The sequence below is a fragment of the Parambassis ranga genome, chromosome 9 (assembly GCF_900634625.1).
Source record: "Parambassis ranga chromosome 9, fParRan2.1, whole genome shotgun sequence".
NCBI lineage: Eukaryota > Metazoa > Chordata > Actinopteri > Ambassidae > Parambassis > Parambassis ranga.
In genome coordinates, this window is record NC_041030.1 from 17,112,792 (window position 1) to 17,136,101 (window position 23,310).

The 23,310-nt window shown below is 41.9% G+C and overlaps 3 protein-coding genes across 3 annotated transcripts; all 3 read left to right on the plus strand.

Moving 5' to 3' along the window:
* The first annotated feature begins 3,890 nt into the window (after window positions 1-3,890).
* On the plus strand, window positions 3,891-8,089 carry krt1-c5 (keratin, type 1, gene c5). The gene is made up of 9 exons (XM_028414175.1): window positions 3,891-3,956; window positions 4,140-4,531; window positions 4,628-4,710; window positions 5,334-5,490; window positions 6,314-6,478; window positions 6,557-6,682; window positions 7,374-7,591; window positions 7,810-7,838; window positions 7,929-8,089. The coding sequence occupies exons 2-9, from the start codon at window positions 4,148-4,150 to the stop codon at window positions 8,042-8,044; spliced, it is 1,278 nt and encodes a 425-aa protein (XP_028269976.1). The 5' UTR covers window positions 3,891-3,956; window positions 4,140-4,147; the 3' UTR covers window positions 8,045-8,089.
* A 2,572-nt stretch (window positions 8,090-10,661) lies between these two features.
* Window positions 10,662-19,107, plus strand: shoc1 (shortage in chiasmata 1). The gene is made up of 28 exons (XM_028413989.1): window positions 10,662-10,675; window positions 11,317-11,377; window positions 11,519-11,648; window positions 11,817-11,907; window positions 11,981-12,153; window positions 12,229-12,391; window positions 12,469-12,586; window positions 12,648-12,789; window positions 12,885-12,968; window positions 13,063-13,174; window positions 13,389-13,483; window positions 14,039-14,287; window positions 14,403-14,789; window positions 14,947-15,180; window positions 15,256-15,450; window positions 15,519-15,611; window positions 15,698-15,873; window positions 15,961-16,033; window positions 16,105-16,174; window positions 16,246-16,429; window positions 16,512-16,609; window positions 16,852-16,963; window positions 17,129-17,250; window positions 17,387-17,474; window positions 17,589-17,720; window positions 17,797-17,946; window positions 18,054-18,777; window positions 19,022-19,107. The coding sequence occupies exons 1-28, from the start codon at window positions 10,662-10,664 to the stop codon at window positions 19,105-19,107; spliced, it is 4,356 nt and encodes a 1,451-aa protein (XP_028269790.1).
* Window positions 19,108-22,444: 3,337 nt separating this feature from the next.
* tal2 (T-cell acute lymphocytic leukemia 2) lies at window positions 22,445-22,777 on the plus strand. Its single transcript, XM_028414176.1, has one exon. The coding sequence runs from the start codon at window positions 22,445-22,447 to the stop codon at window positions 22,775-22,777; it is 333 nt and encodes a 110-aa protein (XP_028269977.1).
* Window positions 22,778-23,310: the final 533 nt, after the last annotated feature.

Sequence of the window (23,310 nt, forward strand, 5' to 3'; positions counted from 1 at the left end):
ATGAGTGCTTAAGGCAGCGTTTAGGCATTTCTCCCTCTCTGCGGTGCACAAGCATCCCTGAGCGTTTAAGCCGCCCCGTTTTGTCATGCTGTCATGCGTCCGCCTCTGTGACTGGCAGCTTCAAGTGGTTGCAGATGAAAGCGGGCCCCCCATGTTAATGAATAGGCCCCTGATTGCAGAGCTGCTCGCTCGCTGAATTACAGCGTCGGCCGCCTAATGAGCAGATACACTGCAGTGCCCCTCGTCTCTGCGTATTCACATTTCTCTCCTTCACGCTGATGAGCTCTCTCCCCTGCACAACAGTCAACAAAACCTCTGTGGAAGATTGCAACATGAGCCATCTTCATCAGCAACCCCCCCCTCCTCCTCCTCAAGTTTATTTCAGATGCTGCCATATGCTGGCAGGGTCTTCTAATTCTTTTTTTTGTGAGTTTTTTTTTCCTGCTTCATGCGAGGATATTATTTGACTGAACTGATGAAGCTATGCAAAGTATCTGAATGGCTGATGAGCATGATAATGCCTCAGTTCCAGTACTTCAATAGAAGACGCAGGATAATGTGCTATAAAAATATCTCCCTAAGAGAAAGGCTTTGTTCACGTACCATGTGTTTTAGAAGCATATTATGAGACACATGACACCTTAACTGTATTAATCCTTCATGATGTTTGTGGCTGTATGAAGGAGGCCACAGTCTTCGTCACCTCTCTGATTGTGGCAATAATTTCTAAACATCTTCTGCAGTATTTCAATAATGCTTCTGGTTTCTATGAGCTGCTCGTATTTCTCATCAATGTGTCCATATGATTCTTGCTAACTTTGCCCTCTGAGATTCAGAGAAGCACCAACAACTTGTGCAAGTTTCTTTAAAGAAATTGTGATTTTTACAACAGCAAAGGCTGAAATGTCTGTTTAGTTTCAGTCAAACATTTAAAACAATGTTAACAATGTAAAAAAAAAACAAATTCCAGTCACACTATTTGTAACTTTCCACTGCAGATATTAGCATAGAAGCTAATTAGATGTGCTGCAAAATAACAACAATACTCCTGCAAAAACAGGTCAGGGTGGTATCATTAACTATCATATTATTATGTATAGCTACATGTTTGTAAATTGCATAAAAATACCAATTTACAAAGGAATAATACAAACTGCTGCAAAACATTTGCTAAATTTAGAAGCTTTAAGAAATGAACAGACCTGCCAACAGCTAGCCTAGCTAGTTATCTTTTTTCAAAGGCAAATGCAAGGGACAGCATTTTAGTGTCTTACAGATCATGAGCTCACACTGAAGTTTAGTGGCTTTTCACTGTGGTCTTTATATTATTTTTATTTATTATTTTTTTATTTATTTTTCTTATAGTAGCCTACGGTCAGTCATGAGGCTTAAAATGAAAAGTTTTGTGTTTCTGTTTTAAAGATTAGCATCATTGTATTACTAGTAAAGCTATTTTCATTCACTGCAATTCAATAATGAAAAGTTTTCAGCTTAGCAACAGGAAAATATCTAAATCAATCAATAAATCAAGTATGAGTGACTTTTAAGACAGTGTCTGACGTTTCGAACGGAGTCCTTTTTCTTTGGTGGTTTTGGGGCTTTTTCAGCAGCTTTCTCACAGCTAATGTTTGCAAACATGTCTTAATGTAATGTCATCCATCAGCTGTTTGGGCAACTAAATGCATCTCTGAAAACAGGCGCTGGGCCTCATCAACAAACATCGGTGTCACGGTTAACACTACATTTTAAAGTGCAGTGTCCTTTTTTTAGGCAAACTGGACCACAGTGAATTTACTTTGTGGCTTAGGGTGTTTTGTTTAAATGTGGATACTGCACAGGCCTACCATTTAACCCCGACTATAAAAGCTCTGCACAACTGGATTCAGTATCACGTTTCCAAACAAAGGCAAAACAAAGCAAAATGAATTGATTTGACTCTGGACTACGGGCCAGTACACCGTGTGCTTTAGACATTGAGAGAAATAAACAAAGAGGCTTTTTTCATGTGTAAACTATGACTCTTACAGTAGCACACGAGGGCGGGCGGGCCGACGAAAAGCAAGGAAATGGCTGAAACTTATGATTCACTTCAGCCAGGCTGACGGCCAGCCATGCATGATGCAAAAATAAACACGGGACTCCACAGCAGGTTCCCAGAAAGTGTTTATTTTTTTGGAGGTGGGGGGACGACAACGGCTTTTGAAATATCACAGCACTTTAGTTTGATTTATAAGAAGCTGGAGCAGGATGTAAGCCACTCTCCCGAGGAGTGCTGGAGGCAGGAGGGGCTACACATGGTGGCGCTAGAGCACCACCAAAGCATAAAGGAAGACGGATGGGAAAAAAAGGAGGAAACCCATGGAAATTATTTCTGCATATTCCTAAAAACAAATGAAACTGTGCTGACAGAAAAATTGTAAAACAAACCACAGAGCGGTGAATTTCCAGAAGAGGTCTGACATTTATATTTGCTTTCTGTCCTATTAAACTGATAAAGAAAAATAAAAGAGTCAATCGAGAACATTAAACCTTCTTACATGCACGTTGTAATGATTTTAACCCATTCCCTCTGACATGTATTAGCTACTGATTTAAAGGACAAAGTGTAATTATCAGGCTGATTATGTTATTAACACTCAAAACTAAAATAGAATCTATGTGTTTTCATGTATTTTAAGTACATATTGATGGATTTAAGGACACAGCTACCTCAGATTAGAGCATTCAAGATCATATATCAGCGTTACTTAAACGTTAATGGAGGGAAAAAACAATGTATGTGTTGTTTTTACCCACAAGGTGGCAGCGTGTTGATGCTACATGAGATTTAGTGTAACAAAATGCTGCTTAGGTAGACTGTAACTATAACACCACACAGACAGGAGGAGGATATGTCTGTAGAAGTCTGCGTGCCATGTTCTACAACAAATATCCATGTAGCAGCTGTATTACAACAACACAATACTCGTGTAAATAATACTGTAAGAAGACAGGAAATGCTGTGTTACTTTTGGCAGAACTGGACAGAGTTAAATGTTTCAGGAGATGATAGGAGACAAGTTTTATATTCAGACGACAAAGGAGACTTCACAAAGTGCAGAAGCAGAGCAGGCTGTGCAGGGTGGAGGGAGGTGTAACATGTGAGGCAGTAAACCGGGTCAGAGTCACTGAGAGATGTGATCCACCCCAGAGAATCATGCCCGAAGGAATCATATGTGCTTATCCTAATAACAGGGGACTACATACTGCATGACAGCAAGGCTACCTTTATTACACGTGTGTGTGTGTGTGTGTGTGTGTGTGTAAGCCGGGTTTCCAGTTCAGCTGGACACACCCACGCCCTGCATTTCTGCCTGCATTTCTCAGGGGTCTTCACTTTCTGTTCATTCTGTCCCTCCATTGTTCCAGCTTCCTCCCATTTCTCCCCAACCCGCCAGGCCATCCTCAGGTGAAGCTGGCTTCTCACATCGCTCTGAACGCATTGTATCCACCCTTTGACACAATCAACCACTGACAAACAGCTAGGTCCGTTTCCAACACCACAACCAGGTCAGACGGACACCCGAGGAGTCATTCTTTGCAGAGTGTATGCCAAATATAGCTCTGAAAACCAAGAACACGTCTTTTTTGTCGCATTGTAGTAGCTCTAATACTTCATATGTTGCAGTATAGTCTATGTAACTGGTAAAAACCTGCAGGCAGCATGGTGTTACTTTAATAATTTAACAAAAAGTTTGATTTATGGTTTAAATAAAAGGAGAAATATTTTACTTCTTCTTCTACAAGGTGTCATGTTGCACCCTCCTCCTAGGGGGATGGGACAGATCTGTGGCTCCTCCCCAACAAAGACAGTTGTGCCTCTTGCAGCCGGACTCACCTGTTGAATCTGGTCCTGCAGCAGCACTCGCTCACACTGAGCAGCACAACAGACAACCTACTGAAGAACTGAGCTCTATGTAAGTACTGTTTCAGTCCTTTTTATCACTTGACAGTTGAGGGACGCCTGCAAATCATCTACACTCTTTGTGGTGTTTTTAAAAAGATAAAAATAGAATCATAATTCAAGGAGGTTTAGCAGGGCCAAGGAGTCAGAACAGAACCGGAAGACAGGATTGATTTTTTTTCTGATTTTTTTGCAGTGGACACCATGGCCTCCACCCTCTCAGTGCGAAGCTACTCTGTGCGTCAGCCCTCCTTCTCCAGCATGTCTATGAGGGACAATGGACGCAGCCTCCGCCCCAAACCCTCTATCTCCACCAGCACCCTGTCCTCTCTGTCCCGCTCTCTCTCTGTGGGCAATGGCCTCAACGTGCTGAGCTCCAGCCTCTCCATCAACAGCCTTGGTGCCAGTGAGAAGGAGACCATGCAGGGCCTGAACGACCGGCTGGCAAACTACCTGGACAAGGTTCGCTCCCTGGAGAGGTCCAACGCTGAGCTGGAGCTGAAGATCAAGCAGCTGATGCTGGAGAGAACTCCCAAGGGGCATGACATTGAGGGGTTGATGGCACAGGCGCACGCCATCGGGCAGGAGGTCAGTGGTCAGAGGTTCCGGGGTCACAGTGTATCGTCCTTCGTGCAGATAATAAAGAGGCACATTATAAACCCTGCATCTTGTCTCCCTGCTCAGGTGAGGAAGAAGACACTGGAGAACGCCCGCATCATGCTGGAGATTGACAATGCCAAGTTGGCAGCCGATGACTTCAGGGTCAAGTGAGTGTCACACAGAGTTTCCTTCCTCTCGTTTACGTGCCTGTGACTGTTCACATGGGAGTGTCAGACTGCAGAGCAGTGTGAATAAATGACCCTTCTGTCAGGCTGTGAAATAAGAACTCCATTCCCACAGCAGCTCCGGCTTCAAAACAACTGAGGGCCGGCCGGGTGTGATAGATTGTGTTCAGGTCAGAAAGACATGGAAGGTGAGGCTGAAGGGAAAAGACGCACCAGTCTGGATTCACCCGCTGCTGCTGCTTTTCACAATGTGCTGATGGTATGTTCAGAGGCCAGATGTGAAGGAGTGATACATCAATTGACAATGATTTATGGTATTAAAAGCAAAGGGGGGCTTTCAGTATCATCACAGACCATGGGCTTTCCCTCAGAAAAAAGTTCTCTCCCGGGTGCTTTGTCAACATTGTTAGCTATCTTTCCGATCTGACCCTGACCTCATGATGGGAACAAACCGTTCTTGTATTTCAAAATTATTTCATGTCTTATTCAAACGGCCCCAGGTTTGTCATGTGTTTCAGGTGGATCGTGAAATTCTATCACTTCTGCAGTAGTACGTGGTGCAGGCTGGGTCTGTTGGCTGACGATTTAGTCTCTTCTGATTTTAGATGGGAGGCAGAGGCCACCTTGTGCCAGTCGGTGGAGAGGGACTGTCAGGCTCTGAGGAGAGCAAAGTCAGACCATGACCAGATCATCGCCACGCTGCGAGGAGACCTGGACAGCCTCAAGGAGGAGCTCTACTTCCTCAAAAAGAATCATGACGAGGTGACATTCCCTACCTACGTGTGAGATTAATCAATCAATCAATCAGTGTTTTCTTATCAATAGATTCCTCAGAGGCACAGCTGTGTTCCTTCAGCATCACAGCTGAAACCAGCTCTGTGCCCGTTGCTCCCTCAGACAGCCTAAAGCTGTAAGTGTTCAGTATCTGTAACATGATAATGCTACCTGTGTGTGGACACACCCTTCAGGATAACACCCAGGCACACATCCAGCCAGGCTGCATGTGTTTAGACAGTCAGGTGTGGTGTCCAGGATGTAGACTGTAACAGATTTTTTTCTTTATTAAGATTAAGATTTACTTAATTAATCCCGGAAATTAAGTTACATTATTTATTATTTAAATTATAGGTCAATTTATACATCCACTTCTGATGATAAAGTGTTCAAATATTAGAATTGTGGTTCTGTTTCTTTATAATAATACATGTAGAGAGAATAAAATAAAGCTATGAGGTCAGCTATGTTTTTAACTTTAAGCTTCAACATGGACAAAGGTGATATTAAGACATTTTATGCCTCTTTCTCTGACCACTACATGTAAAAACATACCCATAATGAATAAGCAGCTATTCAAGAGGTCAATAGGAAGACCAAAGAAGAGACCCAAAAGACATAAAGTTGGTGTGAGAGACGAGGTTGCCAAGAATAGAGTTAGGTGGAAACAGATGATTCACTGTGGCTGAAAAAAAGCCAAAAGAAGAAGAAGCTGTAAACGCTCAACAAGTCTTCATTATGTGAGGTTCAATGGCCACTGCCCACAGAAGTCCTGCACCATTAAACTGTGTTTGTTCTCTGATGTTTTCAGGAGATGAGCACTCTGAAGGCACGCCTAACCAACGAGCAGGTGAATGTGGAGGTGGACGCAGCTCACGGTCCTGACCTTGGGGCCATCATGGCAGAGCTCAGGGTCCAATATGAGGGTATTGCCCGCAAAAACAAGGAGGAGGCCGAGGCCTGGTACCTCAAGAAGGTCAGTCACTGAAAGAATCAGCTAATCCTCTGTTATTGTATTTTTGATCCCATACACTGAATGTCATTATGTCTACAGTTAGAGGCGATACAGTCAGAGGTCAAAGAAAGCAACGAGGCGCTGCGCTGCGCCCAAAGTGACCTCAGTGAGAGGCGACGTTTCTTGCAGGCTCTGGAGGTCGAGCTCGATAGTCTTCGCAAACAGGTAAGCTACAGCTCAGGCTCAACTTCCTTCTCACCTCCATCCCAGCTCTGCACACATATAGGCACTAACTATAGGTAACAGCTGCTTTCTGTTTGTCAATACAGGCACTACGTTTTGTTATGTTCATGTAATCAATCATGGTAAAAAGACAGATTCAAACAAACCAATGCTGCCTCTGAATGCAGTTCAAACAACACATATAAATGTTTAGTGAGGGAAAATGTAGCTCTGGGATGTTTACTCAACCTGTGAGGGCTATAGCAGTGATATTAGAGCGCTGACAGTCGGCCATATCTCAGGATGAGTGCTGAGGGGTGTAAATGGATGAGCTGAACAGATAAGGTTGTAAAAATGAGACAAACTGTTTGCATTCTGTGTGAGCAGTCTGAGTTGATCCATCAGTGCAGTGTTTACATTTGTTCTTCTGCATATGGACTATACATTCTGAACACTGGTCAACTGGACACGTACAAACTTCTTGTGTTCAAAACTAAGGACTGTTTTAAGCCAGTGAGGATGCATAGGTGCAGTTTGGCAGCTAACTGTAAATGCAATAAATGTGTATAGGTGTAACAATAAAACATGTTTTCTATCATGATGAGCTTTACTGAGCATCCTCTAGCTGTAGCTTTATACAGACATGAAAAAAAAATCAATGATGGATAGCGTCACCTGGATGTTATGCCAACAGGTGGCCGTGTTGGAGGGAAATCTGGGAGAAACAGGACACAAGTATTCTGTGGAGATGGACCGTCTGCAGGCCACACTGACCCAGCTGGAGGACGAGCTGTCTCAACTCCGTCTGGACATGCAGCGCAACAAGACAGATTACGAACAGCTGCTGCGCATCAAGCAGAACCTGGAGATGGAGATCGCCACCTACAGGAGGCTGCTGGAGGGAGAGGAAATGTAAGATAATTAAAAAAAAGAAATTAAGAGTTTTAACCAATGCTAAAAGATTAAAATTAAGGATTACTTCAATAACCCCAGTAGGGAAATTAGGTAAACTAACCACCAGTAGTTGTAGCTATACGTATATCATAATAGATTGTCAAACGTCATGCACAACATGTACAGTGTCTCCTTTGCTATATTAAATTAGGATTTTGTATTATTTTGTCCCACAGGGTGAAAGAAACGCCTCTACCCCCTAAAAGTAAGTCTTGACTGAATGTCAAAGCTTCTTCTACAATGCTTTTCATTCAATTATAACTGTGATTAACCCCTGTTTACTCCTGTGTTACAGAAGACCCTGATGTGAGGACCAGGAAGATTGTGAAAGTGGTCACTCAGACCATGATCAACGGCAAAGTGGTGGATGAGTCCAGTGAGGTGGAGCAGATCGAGGAGCGTAAAAAATGAGTCGAAGTTATTGAAGACAACGCAGCAATGTGTTATTGATCCAAAGTGCCCATTTATGTGGTCAATGCCTAAAACTTGTCAAAAATATATTTTAATTGAAGAACATCAGGATGCTATTATACTTTTTTTTTAAAGTTATTTTCAATGCAAATCTATCTGTTTCCACATAATCAAGATAAGATAAAACAGAGTCCAACCTTTTTTTAGAACAAGGAAATAAGGTTCCGATATTCATTAATGAGATTCAACACAGAACGTTTTCTTGTATTAGGGTGATGCTCGCTTATTTTTTTTTTTTTTTTAATCAGAACAAATACCTGCTGAATACCTGAAAGGAGTCAATCAAATTTCTTATGTCACTTATCTGAACAAATGTTACTTAGTGTTGCTGTTCAGTTTGGATTTTTTTCCCACCACTTTGTCATCAAAAGTGTGAAAAACATTGAGACTTATTTGATAAAACTACAGCTTTTAATGATAAAATAAGGTTTTATACTTTATCAGTTTGAAAAATTAACTACCAGCTGTGTGACATCAGTTTAAGTGACTGATATCACCATTAGCTAGCATCAGCAGGTAGCCCATGTCTGTACCCTTAAACATCACTAGCTAACATGTATTTTATTTGTTTAATTCATACAAAAAATAAGTAACAAAATGTCTTTATGCTGAGTTATGCTTGTAGGCTGCAAATTGTTAGCACTCCAGGTAATTACTGGCTTAAAATATTGATGATAAGATAATCCTTTCATTAAAAATACTAACTGATCTTTAAATATACCTAATTGGATTTAAGTGCTAAGACTGTATGTGTTTGATGGTTTCACAGTTAAAATGCTAATAAGAGTGTGTAGTTTTATCAAAAATAAACAAATCAACCAAAGAGGGTGTACAGTGTCAAATAAACTTTTTTCTGTAAAATCTGGTTCCCTGTTTCCGGTTTTTCACTCAAACAGAAACTGTGACTGATACTGAGAGAACAAAACAGCAGGGAGAACCAAAGAAACGTGAGTCTGCACCAAGAGGGCAGAAACGACTGAACCTGTATGCAGCAGTGTCAGATAACCGGCTGCTGTGTATGTGTGTGCAGGTCTGTGTGCACACACAATCATTTAAAGAACTAAAACTTGCAAGTTGAGATTTACCGGTGTTGCAATAAAAGCTGCTACTGTGATGCCTTTAAGAGCAGGTCAGACAAAGAGCCAACAGTTAAAAGGGGCAAAAGATTTTTAGGCATCAACTTGGAACATTCAGATATTCAGATTTTTATTGCAGAACTTTTTCTTTCCTTTTTTTTTTAACAGTGTCCCATGAAACTTGATCACAACTACAATAACAAAGCGCTCCATGTGCAGTCATACAGTCATTTGGGGATTTTGAGTTTTGTGCCGACCTCAGAGGGGTCTGAGGTTACTGCAGACAGTCACTTCACAAAGTACTCAGACCCCGTTTCTTTAACATTACATTACGAAATTACAAAACATTACATGTTGTAGATAAAACTGATATCTGGTTTTAAAAAATAATGTTTTATTTATTTTAATTAAATATAATATACACAAAATGAAGGGATCTGAACATTTTCTATAACACAAGGAAAAAATAGAAATATAGCCCACTGTATGTGTCAACATGAGAATATTATCAAAACCATTACACCAACAGTAAATACAAAGAAGCTTGGACTGGCATTAAAATATATAAATGTGATTTGTTTGTGATGGTCTTATTATGGCTTATTTGGCATGTCTTTAATGAAAGAGCAAACCTCCATAATGTTTTTTTTTTTTATCCATTCATTTGTCCTGAAATTCTTGTTTCACTGTTCTGTCAAACATTTTGTAGGTTTTGAAAGGTGTCACGGAGTTATTAGTGTATTTAGTGCAGTTACATGTCTGTGTGAATTTTCTATAGTTTGTCATTCCAATGCGAAAACAAACAAAACCTGTGTCACTGTTGACGTCTTAAACACTGCTGCATTACACCTGTTGTTTCTGTCACATTGATGAGAGACGCATAAACTCCTAAAATAGATCTTTAAGAGTCCATTAACTTCCAGACTGTTCACTGTCGTCACAGCTGATTCACAAGCTCTCACAGAAGGAAACATCTTGTTTTTTTTAATGCAGTTACATCCTCTGTAACAGTGCTGTATTTTGATATTGTGGTGAGTAGTGCCACCTTGTGGTGGGCATGTGTCACTGCTAACACACAACCCAGAAAAGCACCAAATATTTTATTGTATTTTATTTTATTGAAATAAAACAAAGCTAACAGGGTTAACATTACCCTTAGGAGTCACCTGATTGTTTGATTGTCTTAATTGATTTTTCATGATGCACTAGACAGCCGTCTTTCCTTTGCCCAGCCTGCTAAACGTACAGACAGGCTGCATCAAACACTGTAAGCTTTAATAGGTGCTATTGTTCCGCCGGTTTACCATCCCTACTGCATAATAATACATACAAGTTTACTTTAGTGGTATAACAGCAGAAGGGCGGTGCATCCATACAGCGCAGTTCACTGAGCAGTAGCCTTCACATTACTGCAGGACTCACGTTAGCAAGCTAGCACGGCTAGCAAGAAGTCTGTGTGGTTCCCATTATTTATTGTCATGATGCTGAATCTCTCGTAAAAACACCGATACCACTAAAACGATCTTACTCGATGCTTAATTGACATGAAGAGTATTCAAAGTGTTATCAAAATGTTTAACTTACCAAATAAACTCCACTTAAATCCACAGATAGACGTTAGCACCGCATACTAACGAACTAAATTAAAACCAGAAAGGTACTTACAACCAACGAGAAAATAACATTAATTATACTTCCGCATTGGCCTTGCTTGTCAGGCGACTGCGCATGTGTTAAAATAAAGTCGGTGTCAGTAGCACCATCGTTAATAACCTTTTTATTTTTCCTTTATCTTAAAGACCAAAATAAATGCTCATACCGTCATGTAAGTGTCACAGTAATAGAAATAGTATAGTAATAGTGGATTTATTTGTTGAATTTGAACTCCTGAAGCTTTAAATGCTAAGTCAAAAGTTACAGGACAACTTTATTTAGCTAGCTAGCTTAGTCGGAGAGATTAGCTAGCTTAACAAGCTAAATCCTCAAAGCCAAACACATTCGTTTTTAGTCAGTGATGCACTTTTTTAAGGGTTTAGTCAAGAATACCTATTTATTTGATACCGAATTCCCTAGTTTTAACAAGAAAATCTAAGAAAACCAACAGTTTTTCTATGTTCTGCTGTTTGTTGGTTACAGGTCTGAAAAACGGGAAATCTTCTCTGCTATTAGATATAAAGCCCTTGACCATGTTTTTGAGGCAAGTTATTTGTAAATGTTTCAGTAACCCTTTTCAATCTTCTCTACGTATGATGACCTGGATGACTGAGAATCTTCATCAACATATTCAGTTAACCTTCTTGTTCAGCCTCCTTTCTTCAAGTGCCTGTGTCTGTTTCAGGCCAGCACCAGCCTGAAGGTGATGATGAACTTGCTGGCACTGCCCACACCTTACCTAACTGGTTCCAGTGACCTGTACCCGCACAGTGGAAAGATTCCTGAGGTCACCTACAGGACGCCATGGGTGAGAGGTATGGTGAAGTGTCCAAAATATACAGTGTCATTAAACTAATCTGGCTTTGTGTGTGGTAAAGGTTGAGATTAAATGTTTGTATGTTTTGGTTCCTTCCCAACATGTTAACATGTAGAACTATGTTACCTCACTTGACACACTACTGAAGGTGTAATGTCTTTTATAGGAAAGGTGATCTCTTCCTGCAAACTCTCTGTTGGTGGTTCCATTCTGGATGATCTGCAAAGAATAAAACATCCAATTAAACCACTTGAAAGGTTTTGATATGATGAGAACCTATTATATTTCAGTATTTGTGTGGAGATTTGAACTAGTTCTCTTAAATTACAGATTTAATGTGACAGATTTCATGGAGGTGATACCCAGCTCAAATCCTGATTCACTGACGGACTCTGAGGAACAGCATTTAGGCCTGTTAGAGCAGTTACAGAGTAGCACTCCATGTCAGGAGACATTTTTGAAGTGGACAGTTGACCAGATGGCATCTGAAAAAAAGCATAAAGGTAAATTCTATTTGATTTCAGAGAATAAATATTTAATTAATAAAACAATGTTTACATCAATTTACATCATTCCAGATCTTTTCCTGCTGGAAGAGCTTGTGACTGTTGATCACCTGCCACACTTCAGGAGACATTTACCCACACTGAGATCCAAACTGTCTAGACTGAGGACACTTCCTGTGGCTGACCCCCTGTTGAGCTCTGCAGGAAAAACCATCTCTGAGGATGCCATGTTCAGGTCGCGTGGCTGATGCATGTTAAAACCTGTCAAAAAGAACTTTTCTGTCTATAATGTTAAGATGTGTTTGATTACAGTTGTTTCAGGCGTTGTGTCTCTTACGAAAAAAAACCTTCAGACATGGACACAACTCACAAGGAGACATGCATAGACATTCAGGAGGAGTTTGTTAAAGAGTCACTCATGGAGGAAGAGGTAATTAAAGCTTGTGCCAGTTGTTTTGGCTGCTTTATTACTGACGACTTTTCTTGTGTAGTTGTTGCTGTTACTTGCTGTAGTGGATACGCTTCAGCTGACCACAGAAACATTCACCACCTTCTCAAGCATCAGGGGTCACTTGGATCTTTCTCAAGAGCTGCTGGATGAACAGACTCCAATCCTGGATGTGCTTCAAAAAGGTGACAAGATAAAAAAAAGGGTTTTTGATTAAAGTAAAAAGCCACGCAGCAGAAAAAATAGTTACAGTCAGGGTTTTCTTCAGCTTCCCATACAGATACTCTTGTGGATATTGTGCCATATGATGTACCAGAGGAAGAAGTGAAAATAAAGGAAGTCAAGATAGAGTCAGATTTTTCAGGTACAGAGACAGTAAATCTTGCAAAGCTTCTTTAAACCTGTAGTCAGTACAGTATTTAGTAAAATGTGTTTTTAAGGTCGTGAGGTCTTTCCAGTTGAAATGGAGCTTGATTTGACTCTGAGCCCACCTACTAAGACGAGTAAAATCCTCACCCGTTTGTCCACATCTGAACTCAGGCAGGAAGAGTTATCTCCTGTTCACATACTGTGAGTGAGAATCTTAATAACTAGGCTGTTTATTCTCATATATTTCTCATTGACCAACATACACACCGTTTCACATTAACCAGTCAGCTTAATTATATTCTGTGTTACTCTACATACACGTATCCCTCCAGTATCACTTTTTATGACAAAATGGTCCCTGTAAAATCATTATATCGTGGCATGTAGAGGCTTTGTAACATTAATTATCGCATAGATCACTGGTGACTGGGAGAGCTCAGAAGGAGATGGAGGTGACACTTTGGACAGCAGAGAAGCATCCGACCTTTGTGCTGGGCTTCCTCTTAGCAGGTGAATACTTACACTTATATTATTTTTTTTTTACATTACATGGCACTATTTGACAGAGGCTTCCAGGACTTTACTGCCAAACAGACTGTAGGAACAGAATTGTGCCTCAGGGATGAATAAAGTTTTCCGATTGTGATAATGAAATTTTGAAGGACTGTAATTACTTTTGTAGACCACCAGGTGTCACTGTGCTCCATGAGCCACAACACTTCCAACATTTGCCACATCCAAATATTTTGGAGAGGATTTTTGAGAGTTGATGTGCAGACAGATGTAGGCAGAAAGGGTCAAAAATTATGTGGTTAAATTGCATTACGGGAACTGTAGTGAACAACACATTTGGACAGGGATATTTTTGCTTCCGTTGCACCTGTTTTTTACTCTTAGACAGCGAGAAGTAAACATACATTTATTACAAAATGTAATATTTTAATTTTGTGCTTTAATTAAATATTGACAGATATTAATATGTACATCATGGTTGACCTTTCATTTTAATTTCAAAAGCCTGGCACATGTGAATGGTACAGAAATCTCTGGTGTATTTTCTCACAGAGCCTCAAATATATGAACCAGCTGCTGACTTCCAGCCGCTCTGTGAAGCCTTAAAAGCTATTAAACTAGAGAAACAAAGTCCCATCAGCACTGAAGACAAACTGCAGCCACAGATGGAAACAGGGGTCCCACAGATGTATTTGTCCTGCAGCCGTGAGTTCACAGAGAGCCTGGATTTAGAAATTCCCTGCAGCACCAGAGCAGAAAAGATAGAAGACTTCAGAAAAGTGCCTCCTGAACATGAAGAAGGTCAGTTTTCAACAAGTACTGCTAAAACTTAATTTCAGAAAAAAAAAGGTAACTTAACTACACATCCTAAAAACATGGCGATTAGAGCTACTGTTTTGTTTCTTTGACATTTCAGTTGGATCCATCCTGCTGAATTCCCCAAACAAAACTGTTCTCAAAAAACAAGTTGATTCACCTCAGAACACCTGCCTGATGCACGCAGTCAGCACAAACGCTAAGGAAGTGAAAACTGCTGCTACCACCCACTCCACAAATGACACATCAGGAGTCTTCGCTGGGTCACCCGTTTATAAGAACATGGATGCAGGTGAAGATGAGCAGAGTGCCCAAATTTCTGAGCAGGCTTTGTCCTCCACACCGAGCAATGACAGAGGTCTGCAGCCATTCACAAAACCAAAACCAAAACAAAAGGATCTCGACCCCCTGTCTGCCTTCATGATCCTAAGATCCCAGCACCCAGATCCAGTTACTGCAGCACCTCAGAACCCAGCCAGCATCACAGGTATACTGTAGTTATTATCTGACATTGCACTTAAGTTAAACAATTCATTTATTTTATAAAATAGAATGTTGATGTCTAATTTTGAACATGAAAATGTCTCGATTCATGAGTGGATTTGGTGGTTGTTACACACTCATGCTGTTTTTATTAATACCAGAGAGGACACCAGAGAGGACCCCACAGACACAGTGGTCAGAGCTGCAGCCTCCTCCAGAGCAGACACAAACACCAGACAAGAGGCCAGCATACATGGGCTATGCCATGTCAGTAAACACTGCCAGAGACCAGAGTCCCGCCACTCTGTGGTCAGGTCGAGTCATCTGCCATTCAGGCAGTCAGACCAATCTTCAGGAGAGACAGGACAGCAGAGTAGTACAGGTCCAGGCTACAGGTGTGCTAATAGGGCTTCACTTCTAAAATAAAATGAAGTTACCTGGTTCTAAATACCTTTGTGGTCCTCGTACAGACAGCCAGCACCGAGCCTACTGTGAGTTGTTTGCGTTCGCTCAGCCTCGTCTGAGCTCTGCTCGACAATTGGGACTAAACTTCTCGTTGGGTGGAGACTTCAGGCACCTGGCTCCAGACCAAACTCACTTCCTTCTCAAGCAACAGGAGAGAGCTCTCTGCAGGACATCAGCAGAGAGCACAGAGCTGGTCAGAGGTATTAAAAATGAATTTACATCAAGTTATTTATAAATTGATCTGTAATGTCCACTGTGCTGCATGCAGATCAGGAACTGCTTTTCAACCAGGCAGCTCTGATCCATGTACTGGTGACATTCAAGGAGTTGCTGCTGAAGTGTGACCTCAGTATTGCATTGGGTGAGTAATTCCTCAGATTCCTTTAGCTTTAACTGTAGTTTCACTGCTGCTTTAACCTAATAAATACCACACTTCATGCACTAAAGAGTACCTTACCAAGGCAGCTGAGGCAGATCAGAGCCTGGGGCAGCTGCTGAAGAGGCTGCAGATCATCCTCTACCTGAGTGAAAAGAACCAAGAATCCAACTTTAAACTCCTGGAGTTGCAACAGCTGCTGACTGAATGGCTGCACAACAGGAAAGGACAGGAGACAGTGGAAAGAGTCAGTGTTGACAACACGAGAATAAACACATTTCTGGTTTCTGAAATTACTGAACTGAGGATCCTGATGGATTTTTTTTCTGTGCAGATCCTTCTCATACTGTCAGTTATATCTGATGACAGCAGATCAGACATTATCAACAGTTTGAACCAAGTGACAGGTGAGCAGCTGTTGATCTCTTTTATTATTAAAAACAAATTATGGGAAAATAAGTATGATCTTTTTTTTCAGGTGCTGCTGTGACTGCAGTCTGCCCTGAGGATGAAAAGAAAAAGCTTAATGGGGCCAGTGTCATCAGCAGGTAAAATACTGAACGCTTTAACACACCTTATCAAAAGTATTTTAAGCTTCACTCCCTTCCTGTTCCACCAGGATGTGCGACAGTGTGTGTGTGGTGGTGTACGAGCACCATATAGGCCCAGACTTCCCCTGGAACTGCTTCTCGCTGGTGGTTGAGTATAATCATCCCGGTCCGTCTCCATGGGCCATCATCTGCAGAGAGAACAGGATCAGCCACCTCTCCTATAACACCAGCATTTCTGATGGTGGGTCTGCTGCCTCCACACAGACAACACAGATTACTCACACTTGTGTTTCTCTTTTCTAAATATGTGCTCTTACTCTTAACAGAAAATAAGAAACCTTTGTGGTGTCTGGAGGACAATGTGCCGTATGTGCTGTTTGTGACTGAGGGGCTTCTTAACTGTCCACTGCTGCTACAGACACTGGAGTCAGGGTGAGATTTAAAACATTGCAGTGTTTCAGAAGATGTGTGTAAGATAACATTTATAGTTTATAGTAATTGGTCTGCATCAAGTTTGATACTCTAACGACCTAGAAGTGTAGTGCTGAATATAGGAGAACTCAAACTATGCATGAAGGTGAGCTGCTATGAACAGAAAACAGGAAAATAAAAAAAAGGTGCTCCTGCAGCAGCCATGTTCCAGCCTTTGTTTTCTCTTGTTGCTTATGTTTAAGCTTCAATGTAACTGTGCTGGAGAGGAGCCACTGCGCAACCCTACAGATGCTTGGAGGGATTCATAACTACGCTGTGATCACAGTAGACGAAAGCACTGCTATCATTATTCAGGTACGAAGACACACACACCTAAAATCAAAGCTTAGCCATCAGACAGTCCTTTGTAAATCTGTTATATCAGTCCTTACAGAGATACTACTATACTATTACATTGTTAAAATTCTAAAAAACAACTTATAATAAAATAAGCTAAACTACGTGTGTGTTTGTATGTAGGAGCAGGATGAACTGTGTCAGGTGCGAGCCAGTGAAGACCTGGTGATGAGGCTGACTGCTCTGTCTCTGCAGTACAGCTGTTGTTGGCTCATTCTATACTGCCCAGACATCAAGAGAGGAGGGTCAGTGACCATACACGCTTCCATCGAACAACCCCCTAACTTCACCTCCACACTCTTCAACTCATGTTGATGGTAAAAAGTACACGCTCATTGTACACAAAGACTCATCACTGCTTCTGTGTGTGTATACTGCCAGATTATCTAGTGAAGCCTTCAGCAACTTGGTGTTGGTGTATTCATCTCTGGTTTTGTTCAGCATGAAGTCAAAGGATCTGGATGTGAAGGTTTAAGACACAACAGAAACATCCCAATTTGTCCAAAGTTTAGATCACTATTTTAGACAAATCTATTGCAAACAGAAATGAATAAACTGACAAGTCTTCTGATTTATCTAAAAGGTGTTGATAGCGGCAGATGTGTTGGAAATAGCCCAGTGGATCAGTCAGATCTGCTTTCACAGCCTCATGTCCAGTGACAGGGACCCTCCCAGCTACCTGAACAGAGACTGGCTGACTGTGATGCCTTCACAGGTGACCACAAAACTAAAACCCTTCAATTAACATCTGTTAACATCTACAGTGTGGACATTTTATTTATTCTCTCCAGGATGAAAAGAGTCTATCACAGTTCCCTTCTGTCAACCCTCTGGTCAGTCAGCTGATGCTGAGCAGAGCCAGGTCCCTCCAGTGGCTCCTGGGGGCCTCACTGTCTCAACTGATGGAGCTGCTCCCTGAGGTGCCACACAAAGTCCTCAAGGTGATCCACAGCACACCACCACTGTGATGTTGTCCTGTTTTAAAGCAGGGTCTCCATTTGTGCGTCCAAATTACAACAAATTGTTTTGCTTTCTCTCATGGTTTTAGTTATTCTGTGACACTACCTCCCTGTACTCACTCACTGAAGATCCCAACCAGCCTAAGACACCCTTCGCTGAGACAAACCAACACACCAGCTCCACCGATATGCCTTGGACCCAAACCAAATGTGAACTTTTGAACTCCCCTCGTCCAGAGTTGCTCTGTAGCGACCACAATGCCAGCTTCCTATTTGGACTCGAAAATGCAGAGGGCAGCTTTGCTGAACATGATCTAGACTCGATAGTACAAAGTGGCAGCTCAGATTTCAAACTCGACCTGACCTGCTTCTTTAATAGCCCAGACATTCAACTCCAGAAGAGCTGGACCAGCAGTGATCAATTGGGACAGGAGGGGAAGCTTCCTGGCTGGAGCAGCAAGGCAGGAGCAATGGGGAGGGTCGTTGAAAGAATGACAAATGACTGGACACAGCAGTCTCCGCCAGATGACTACACCTCTTACCTACATACCACTAACAGTCCTCTTACACTGGACTCCACCTTCAATTACAGCCCCGTCCTGCAGCAGCCCTCCAGCAGTCCAATATTCACACAGTCTTTAGTCAACAGTGACCCCCAACATCCTCTCAGCCTTCATGTAACCAGCGGTCTACCCACATGGAGTCAAGGTGGCTACGACATCTCCTCGTTCTCAGCAGCCAACTATGGCTCCAGACACTGGAAAGGACAAGAGAGGAAGAGGAGTGGAGAGCCTGCAGGCCTGCTGGGATCAGGTGAATAATGATGGTGGTCTATATATGCAATGCAAATGGAGAGAAATATCCAACCTATATGGAGCTTAAAATCCTTATCTTGTAATTACATTACCCAACTGGAAAATTAGCATCACAAAAGTGCTGGTCAATGATCCAAATCCTACAGTTATGGAGAGAAACAGACATAATACTTTGTGATTTTCTTATTCAGCTTTGAAATTGCACTACGTTGAACAATATTTTCTTGTGTTTTACTTTGCAGAGTTGACGCCATTGAAAAGGGGAAAGCTGAGCTATGAGAGAGTTCCTGGCAGAAGTGACGGTCAGACAAGGCTCAGACTATTTTAGGCACAAATCAAAGACAAAGGAGCATATATGTCTTTAATGTTTTATTAATGGCATGATTAGAGTTTAGCTTTTAGTATTTTAATTTGATTTCCTCTTTGACATTTAGTATTTCATCTATTTATCCAATACCTCTTTATTCTTTGAAACACTGATTGTAACAAGCAAGGCATCTATTAAATTAAAATTCAATATAAGAGTATATAAATGTTTTAGTAAGTCTACAAGAAAATACACTTTGTTCTTTCACAGGTTTTCTGTCACAGGTTTTTCTGATATCAGTGATAACAGTTGCATGTTTCATTGAAGTAGCAGTAATTAATTTAAATAATTTAAGCACTATAAATGTATAATAAAAAGTGTAACACATGATGCAGTTGTAAGTAGATTTAATGCATTAAAAGTGGGCGGGGGTCTTTTTTTATATAAAATAAGATTAAACATAATTATGTAATTGTGCTCCAGTTGCCTGTCCTCTGCACTAAGCATGCTCAGTAGTCAAAAACAAATTGTGATTTATGGTTGGAGGAGTGGTATCCAGGGTCTTTCCCAGCTAAACTGATAAAGTCACTCATTTTAGCAGCTCCAATGGTGGGGCTTCTTTTTTTTATATAATTTAGTGAAGCAATCCCCTTATCATGGTCTCTCAGCATGTGGAGAGAGTGCTTATCTTCACGAGCCAGCAGAGTGAAGCCAGCTCCCTCAGGAATGATCCCCAGACAAAGACGGCCCCAGGGACACAGACTCCAAGCCTCCCTGCCTCTGGACAGCCGTATCCAGCACTGGCTGGCCACCATCAATAACCAGCCAGCCTTTTTTTTTCCTCTTTAACGTCTTTCTGTCTGACTCAGTGTCCTATGCCTCCAAAGAAGCAGTGGACAAACAAAGAGGAAGATAGTTTGTTTTTCGCAGGAACAAAAGCAGTCAGCTGGGTGGTCAAAGGAGCCCCCATATGAAGGCGAGGTGAGCAGCAGCCTAATGGTGCAGTAATGGTCCTCGACTATGCTAAGTGCTGGACTGAATGGGACAGGAGAAATATTGTGGGAATTAACAGGCTGTTTAAACTAAAGCTTCCTTTAGTTTGGCTGAAGCCGTAAAGGTCACGCTGCTGTTATCTTAAATCACAGGCTGCAATTAACTGTCATCTGTGTGTTTACTCCTCTATAAAGACGAGCCAAAGACACGGCAGAGGCACCTTTTTTGTTGAATGCAGATTTTAAAGAGAAGAGACAACAGCAGTATGACACACAGGGACGTATTTACAAAACCCTTTTCCTTATTCTTAGAACAACTGAAGACCTAACCTGTTGCTGCTGAACCTCATCACTTCTGACATGTTGCAGCAGGGATTTTTTACTACATGTCTTACAAATTATTGCCATCCCCAATGTACAAAAACAGTGCTAGTTTACTGATGCTCTGAGTCCAGTAGAATAAATTTGAAGTGTTTGTCCTCATTCTGTTTTCTGCACCAACCAGCAAGATAAATTACAACAGGTCAGGTACAGTCGGTCACCTGTTCCTGCAGGTGTGGTGAAAATCAAAAAACTGGCAAACCACCCCACAGTGAGCATGTCTGCAGACCCGTGCTGGTGACTGGACAGTGGCAGAGAGCGGAGGCAGCGGCGCCTGGCCTGCAGGTGCAGCCTCTTGGACGTGCAGTGGGGCCCATGAATGGCCGATTCAGAAAACGGCCCCCATCGGGCCTGTTCTCTAGGCCCAGGGCTAATCCCAGCCCCTAATCGGATTATGTAAATTCCTACTCCACACAGAGACTTTTATGGAAGGCTGCGTCTTTGAAACAACACTTGAAGGGTGTAAAAAGAACACTGACAATTGGTTAAACTAGACTTGTTTTTTTATCGGAGGGGTGGTTGAAAGTGGGAGGCAGAGAGGGGGAGGATGCAGAGGGGTGAGGAGTGGGCTGCAGAGAGGTGAGTCAGACCCTGTGCTCTCCCCGTGTTTTCTCTGTAATATATGTGTGGCCCCTTGGAATGGCTCAACAAGATTACCATAGTCATAACAAAACCCATATTGTTCGACTGTCAATCTGGATATGGTATTTTTACCTTTTGTGGCCCAATCAGGCTGAATTCAAAAGCAGAGCAGCCAGTGATATCAAGGTCTTTTCCTCAGTGGACGGGATGGTGGGCTGTCCATGCCTAATGTCAGAGAAACAGAAAGGAATAAGTGTCCACAGCAGTAAGAGACGGATCAGAGAGATGAACGTCTCAGTTTCACTTCAATGGGAATGTATTTGTCACCTTTAGAGCTAACCTTCAAGGATTAAATGAGCAATGAATCATAAAAGCAACACAAATAGTCATTTAAAATGCTGTTGAATCATGAAAGCTGCGGAAAAAAAAAAACATTGCACAGAAACACATATGAAAATCATTCCATGTGCTGAACATCATAAATCCAGATCCATTTGTTCTACGTGATGAGAAAAGGAGGAGGAGGTGTGTGTGTGTGTTTTAAACAATCACCCCAACCTCACACAATGAACACAGTGGCTCCAGTCCAGCACACGTCACACAATAGGGTTCACCCCGCTATAAAATGTGGGATGAGAGCATGCAGCAATCTCACCCCTTCACTTTCTCTCTGTCCGTTCCCCATCCCTGTCCTTCCCTCTCTCACTCTCTCTCTCTCTCTCTCTGTGTCTCTCTCTCTCTCTCCCCCCTTCCAGCTCGCTCATTAGGATCTCAGCAAGCATGAGAACACACAGCTAAGTGGACATTCACACTCCTGGACACTGATGACCTGTGGACTGCATCTCTGCGTCTGAGATTTCTGCACATTTTTACACACAAACAGGTGAGAAATTTAATTTACAATTATACACTTTTCTCCCCTGAGGCCATGTGTGCTGAAGGTTGTTGACTAAATTCGTCAACAAAGGCGTGTATTAGCCAGAGATTCTGCGTAATCTTTGCCTGTGGTTTTTATAAAGATAATTCTAGACTTCAGACATTTTGAAACAATAAAAATGATAAGCCGTTTACATTTAACACACAGATGATATAATGTAGCTTCATTCTGGGTGCACACATCTCTAGTAACGAATGCAAACATGAGTGTAATATTTTGCAGAAAGAAGCAGAAACAATATGTTCTTGTAGAATTATTAACAAATTAATTAATTTATTATCTAAGATTTATGTAGCAGGGAAAATGCATAAAGGTGGCCACTTCTCCTCCTCCAACATGGTGTGACAGTTGTGGAAATTATCTGTATAACTGTTCAGTAAATAAAACCTAATTTGTGGCAAAGACAGGCTTTCATTAACTAACAATGACTGTCAATGGGCAAATTGTTACAGCTCTGCTCAGCATCATGACCAGAAAGGTGTTCACCAACACACGGGAACGCTGGCGCCAGCACAATGTCAACACCGCCTTCGCTGAGCTCCGCAAGCTCATCCCCACCCACCCTCCAGAGAAGAAGCTGAGCAAGAATGAGATCCTGCGTCTGGCCATGCGCTACATCAACTTCTTGGTGCAGCTGCTGGAGAGCCAGAGCGGCCAGCCCGCCAGCCACTCCCCCGCTGCTCTGCTCACCTTTTTGAGAGGAAACATGGAGCAGCTGCGCTCGCCTCCGCATCCCTGGGCCAGTGACACTGAAGCTCCGTCGCCTGGATCCAGCTGTGACAGCTCCGAGGCCTGGTAGAGACGGACACATGTGTAAAACGTGGACCATTTCCTGGATATAAAAACCAGTCTGGTTCTTTTTACAGACTGCATTCTGTTCCTGCTGAAGATTGTGTGATATTTATAAACTGAAAAGTGAGCGCCGCCTCCATGCTGATCAGTGTTGAAAATTAATTTTGTGTTCTGCATGGATGTGTAAGACCTGGATGTACAAGTATTCCCTTCATGTCTTCATGTTAATATTCCTTGTTGCTGGCCCACCTTCAACTAATTTAGTTTTGCAATAAGGGGGAGTTTTGCCAATGAGGAAAATGGAGGGGATTAAGGAATTTCTCATTTCAAGCAATAGATTGAAGAAGGCATTTGACTAGATAATGGCTCAGCCAATTCTCTTGACTGCAATCTTCTCAAAATAGCCAACGGCACTTTTTTTTCCTTCCAGCCGACATGCTTTTTTCCCTCTTGAGAACTAAATCTGACCTTTTTTCAATTATCAAGGTTATGACTTCAATCGAGTCTGTTTCTGAGAAACTTCAGTATGTGTTAAGGATT

Excerpts from the sequence above, each read along its gene's own strand:
- krt1-c5 (XM_028414175.1), top strand. The coding sequence starts at position 4,148 with ATGGCCTCCACCCTCTCAGTGCGAAGCTACTCTGTGCGTCAGCCCTCC. Across the intron at positions 6,683-7,373 it reads TCGATAGTCTTCGCAAACAG|GTGGCCGTGTTGGAGGGAAA; the intron begins GTAAGCTACAGC and ends TTATGCCAACAG. Across the intron at positions 7,839-7,928 it reads AACGCCTCTACCCCCTAAAA|AAGACCCTGATGTGAGGACC; the intron begins GTAAGTCTTGAC and ends CCTGTGTTACAG.
- shoc1 (XM_028413989.1), top strand. Across the intron at positions 12,790-12,884 it reads CCTGGATGTGCTTCAAAAAG|ATACTCTTGTGGATATTGTG; the intron begins GTGACAAGATAA and ends CTTCCCATACAG. Across the intron at positions 16,034-16,104 it reads CAGTTTGAACCAAGTGACAG|GTGCTGCTGTGACTGCAGTC; the intron begins GTGAGCAGCTGT and ends CTTTTTTTTCAG.
- tal2 (XM_028414176.1), top strand. The coding sequence starts at position 22,445 with ATGACCAGAAAGGTGTTCACCAACACACGGGAACGCTGGCGCCAGCAC.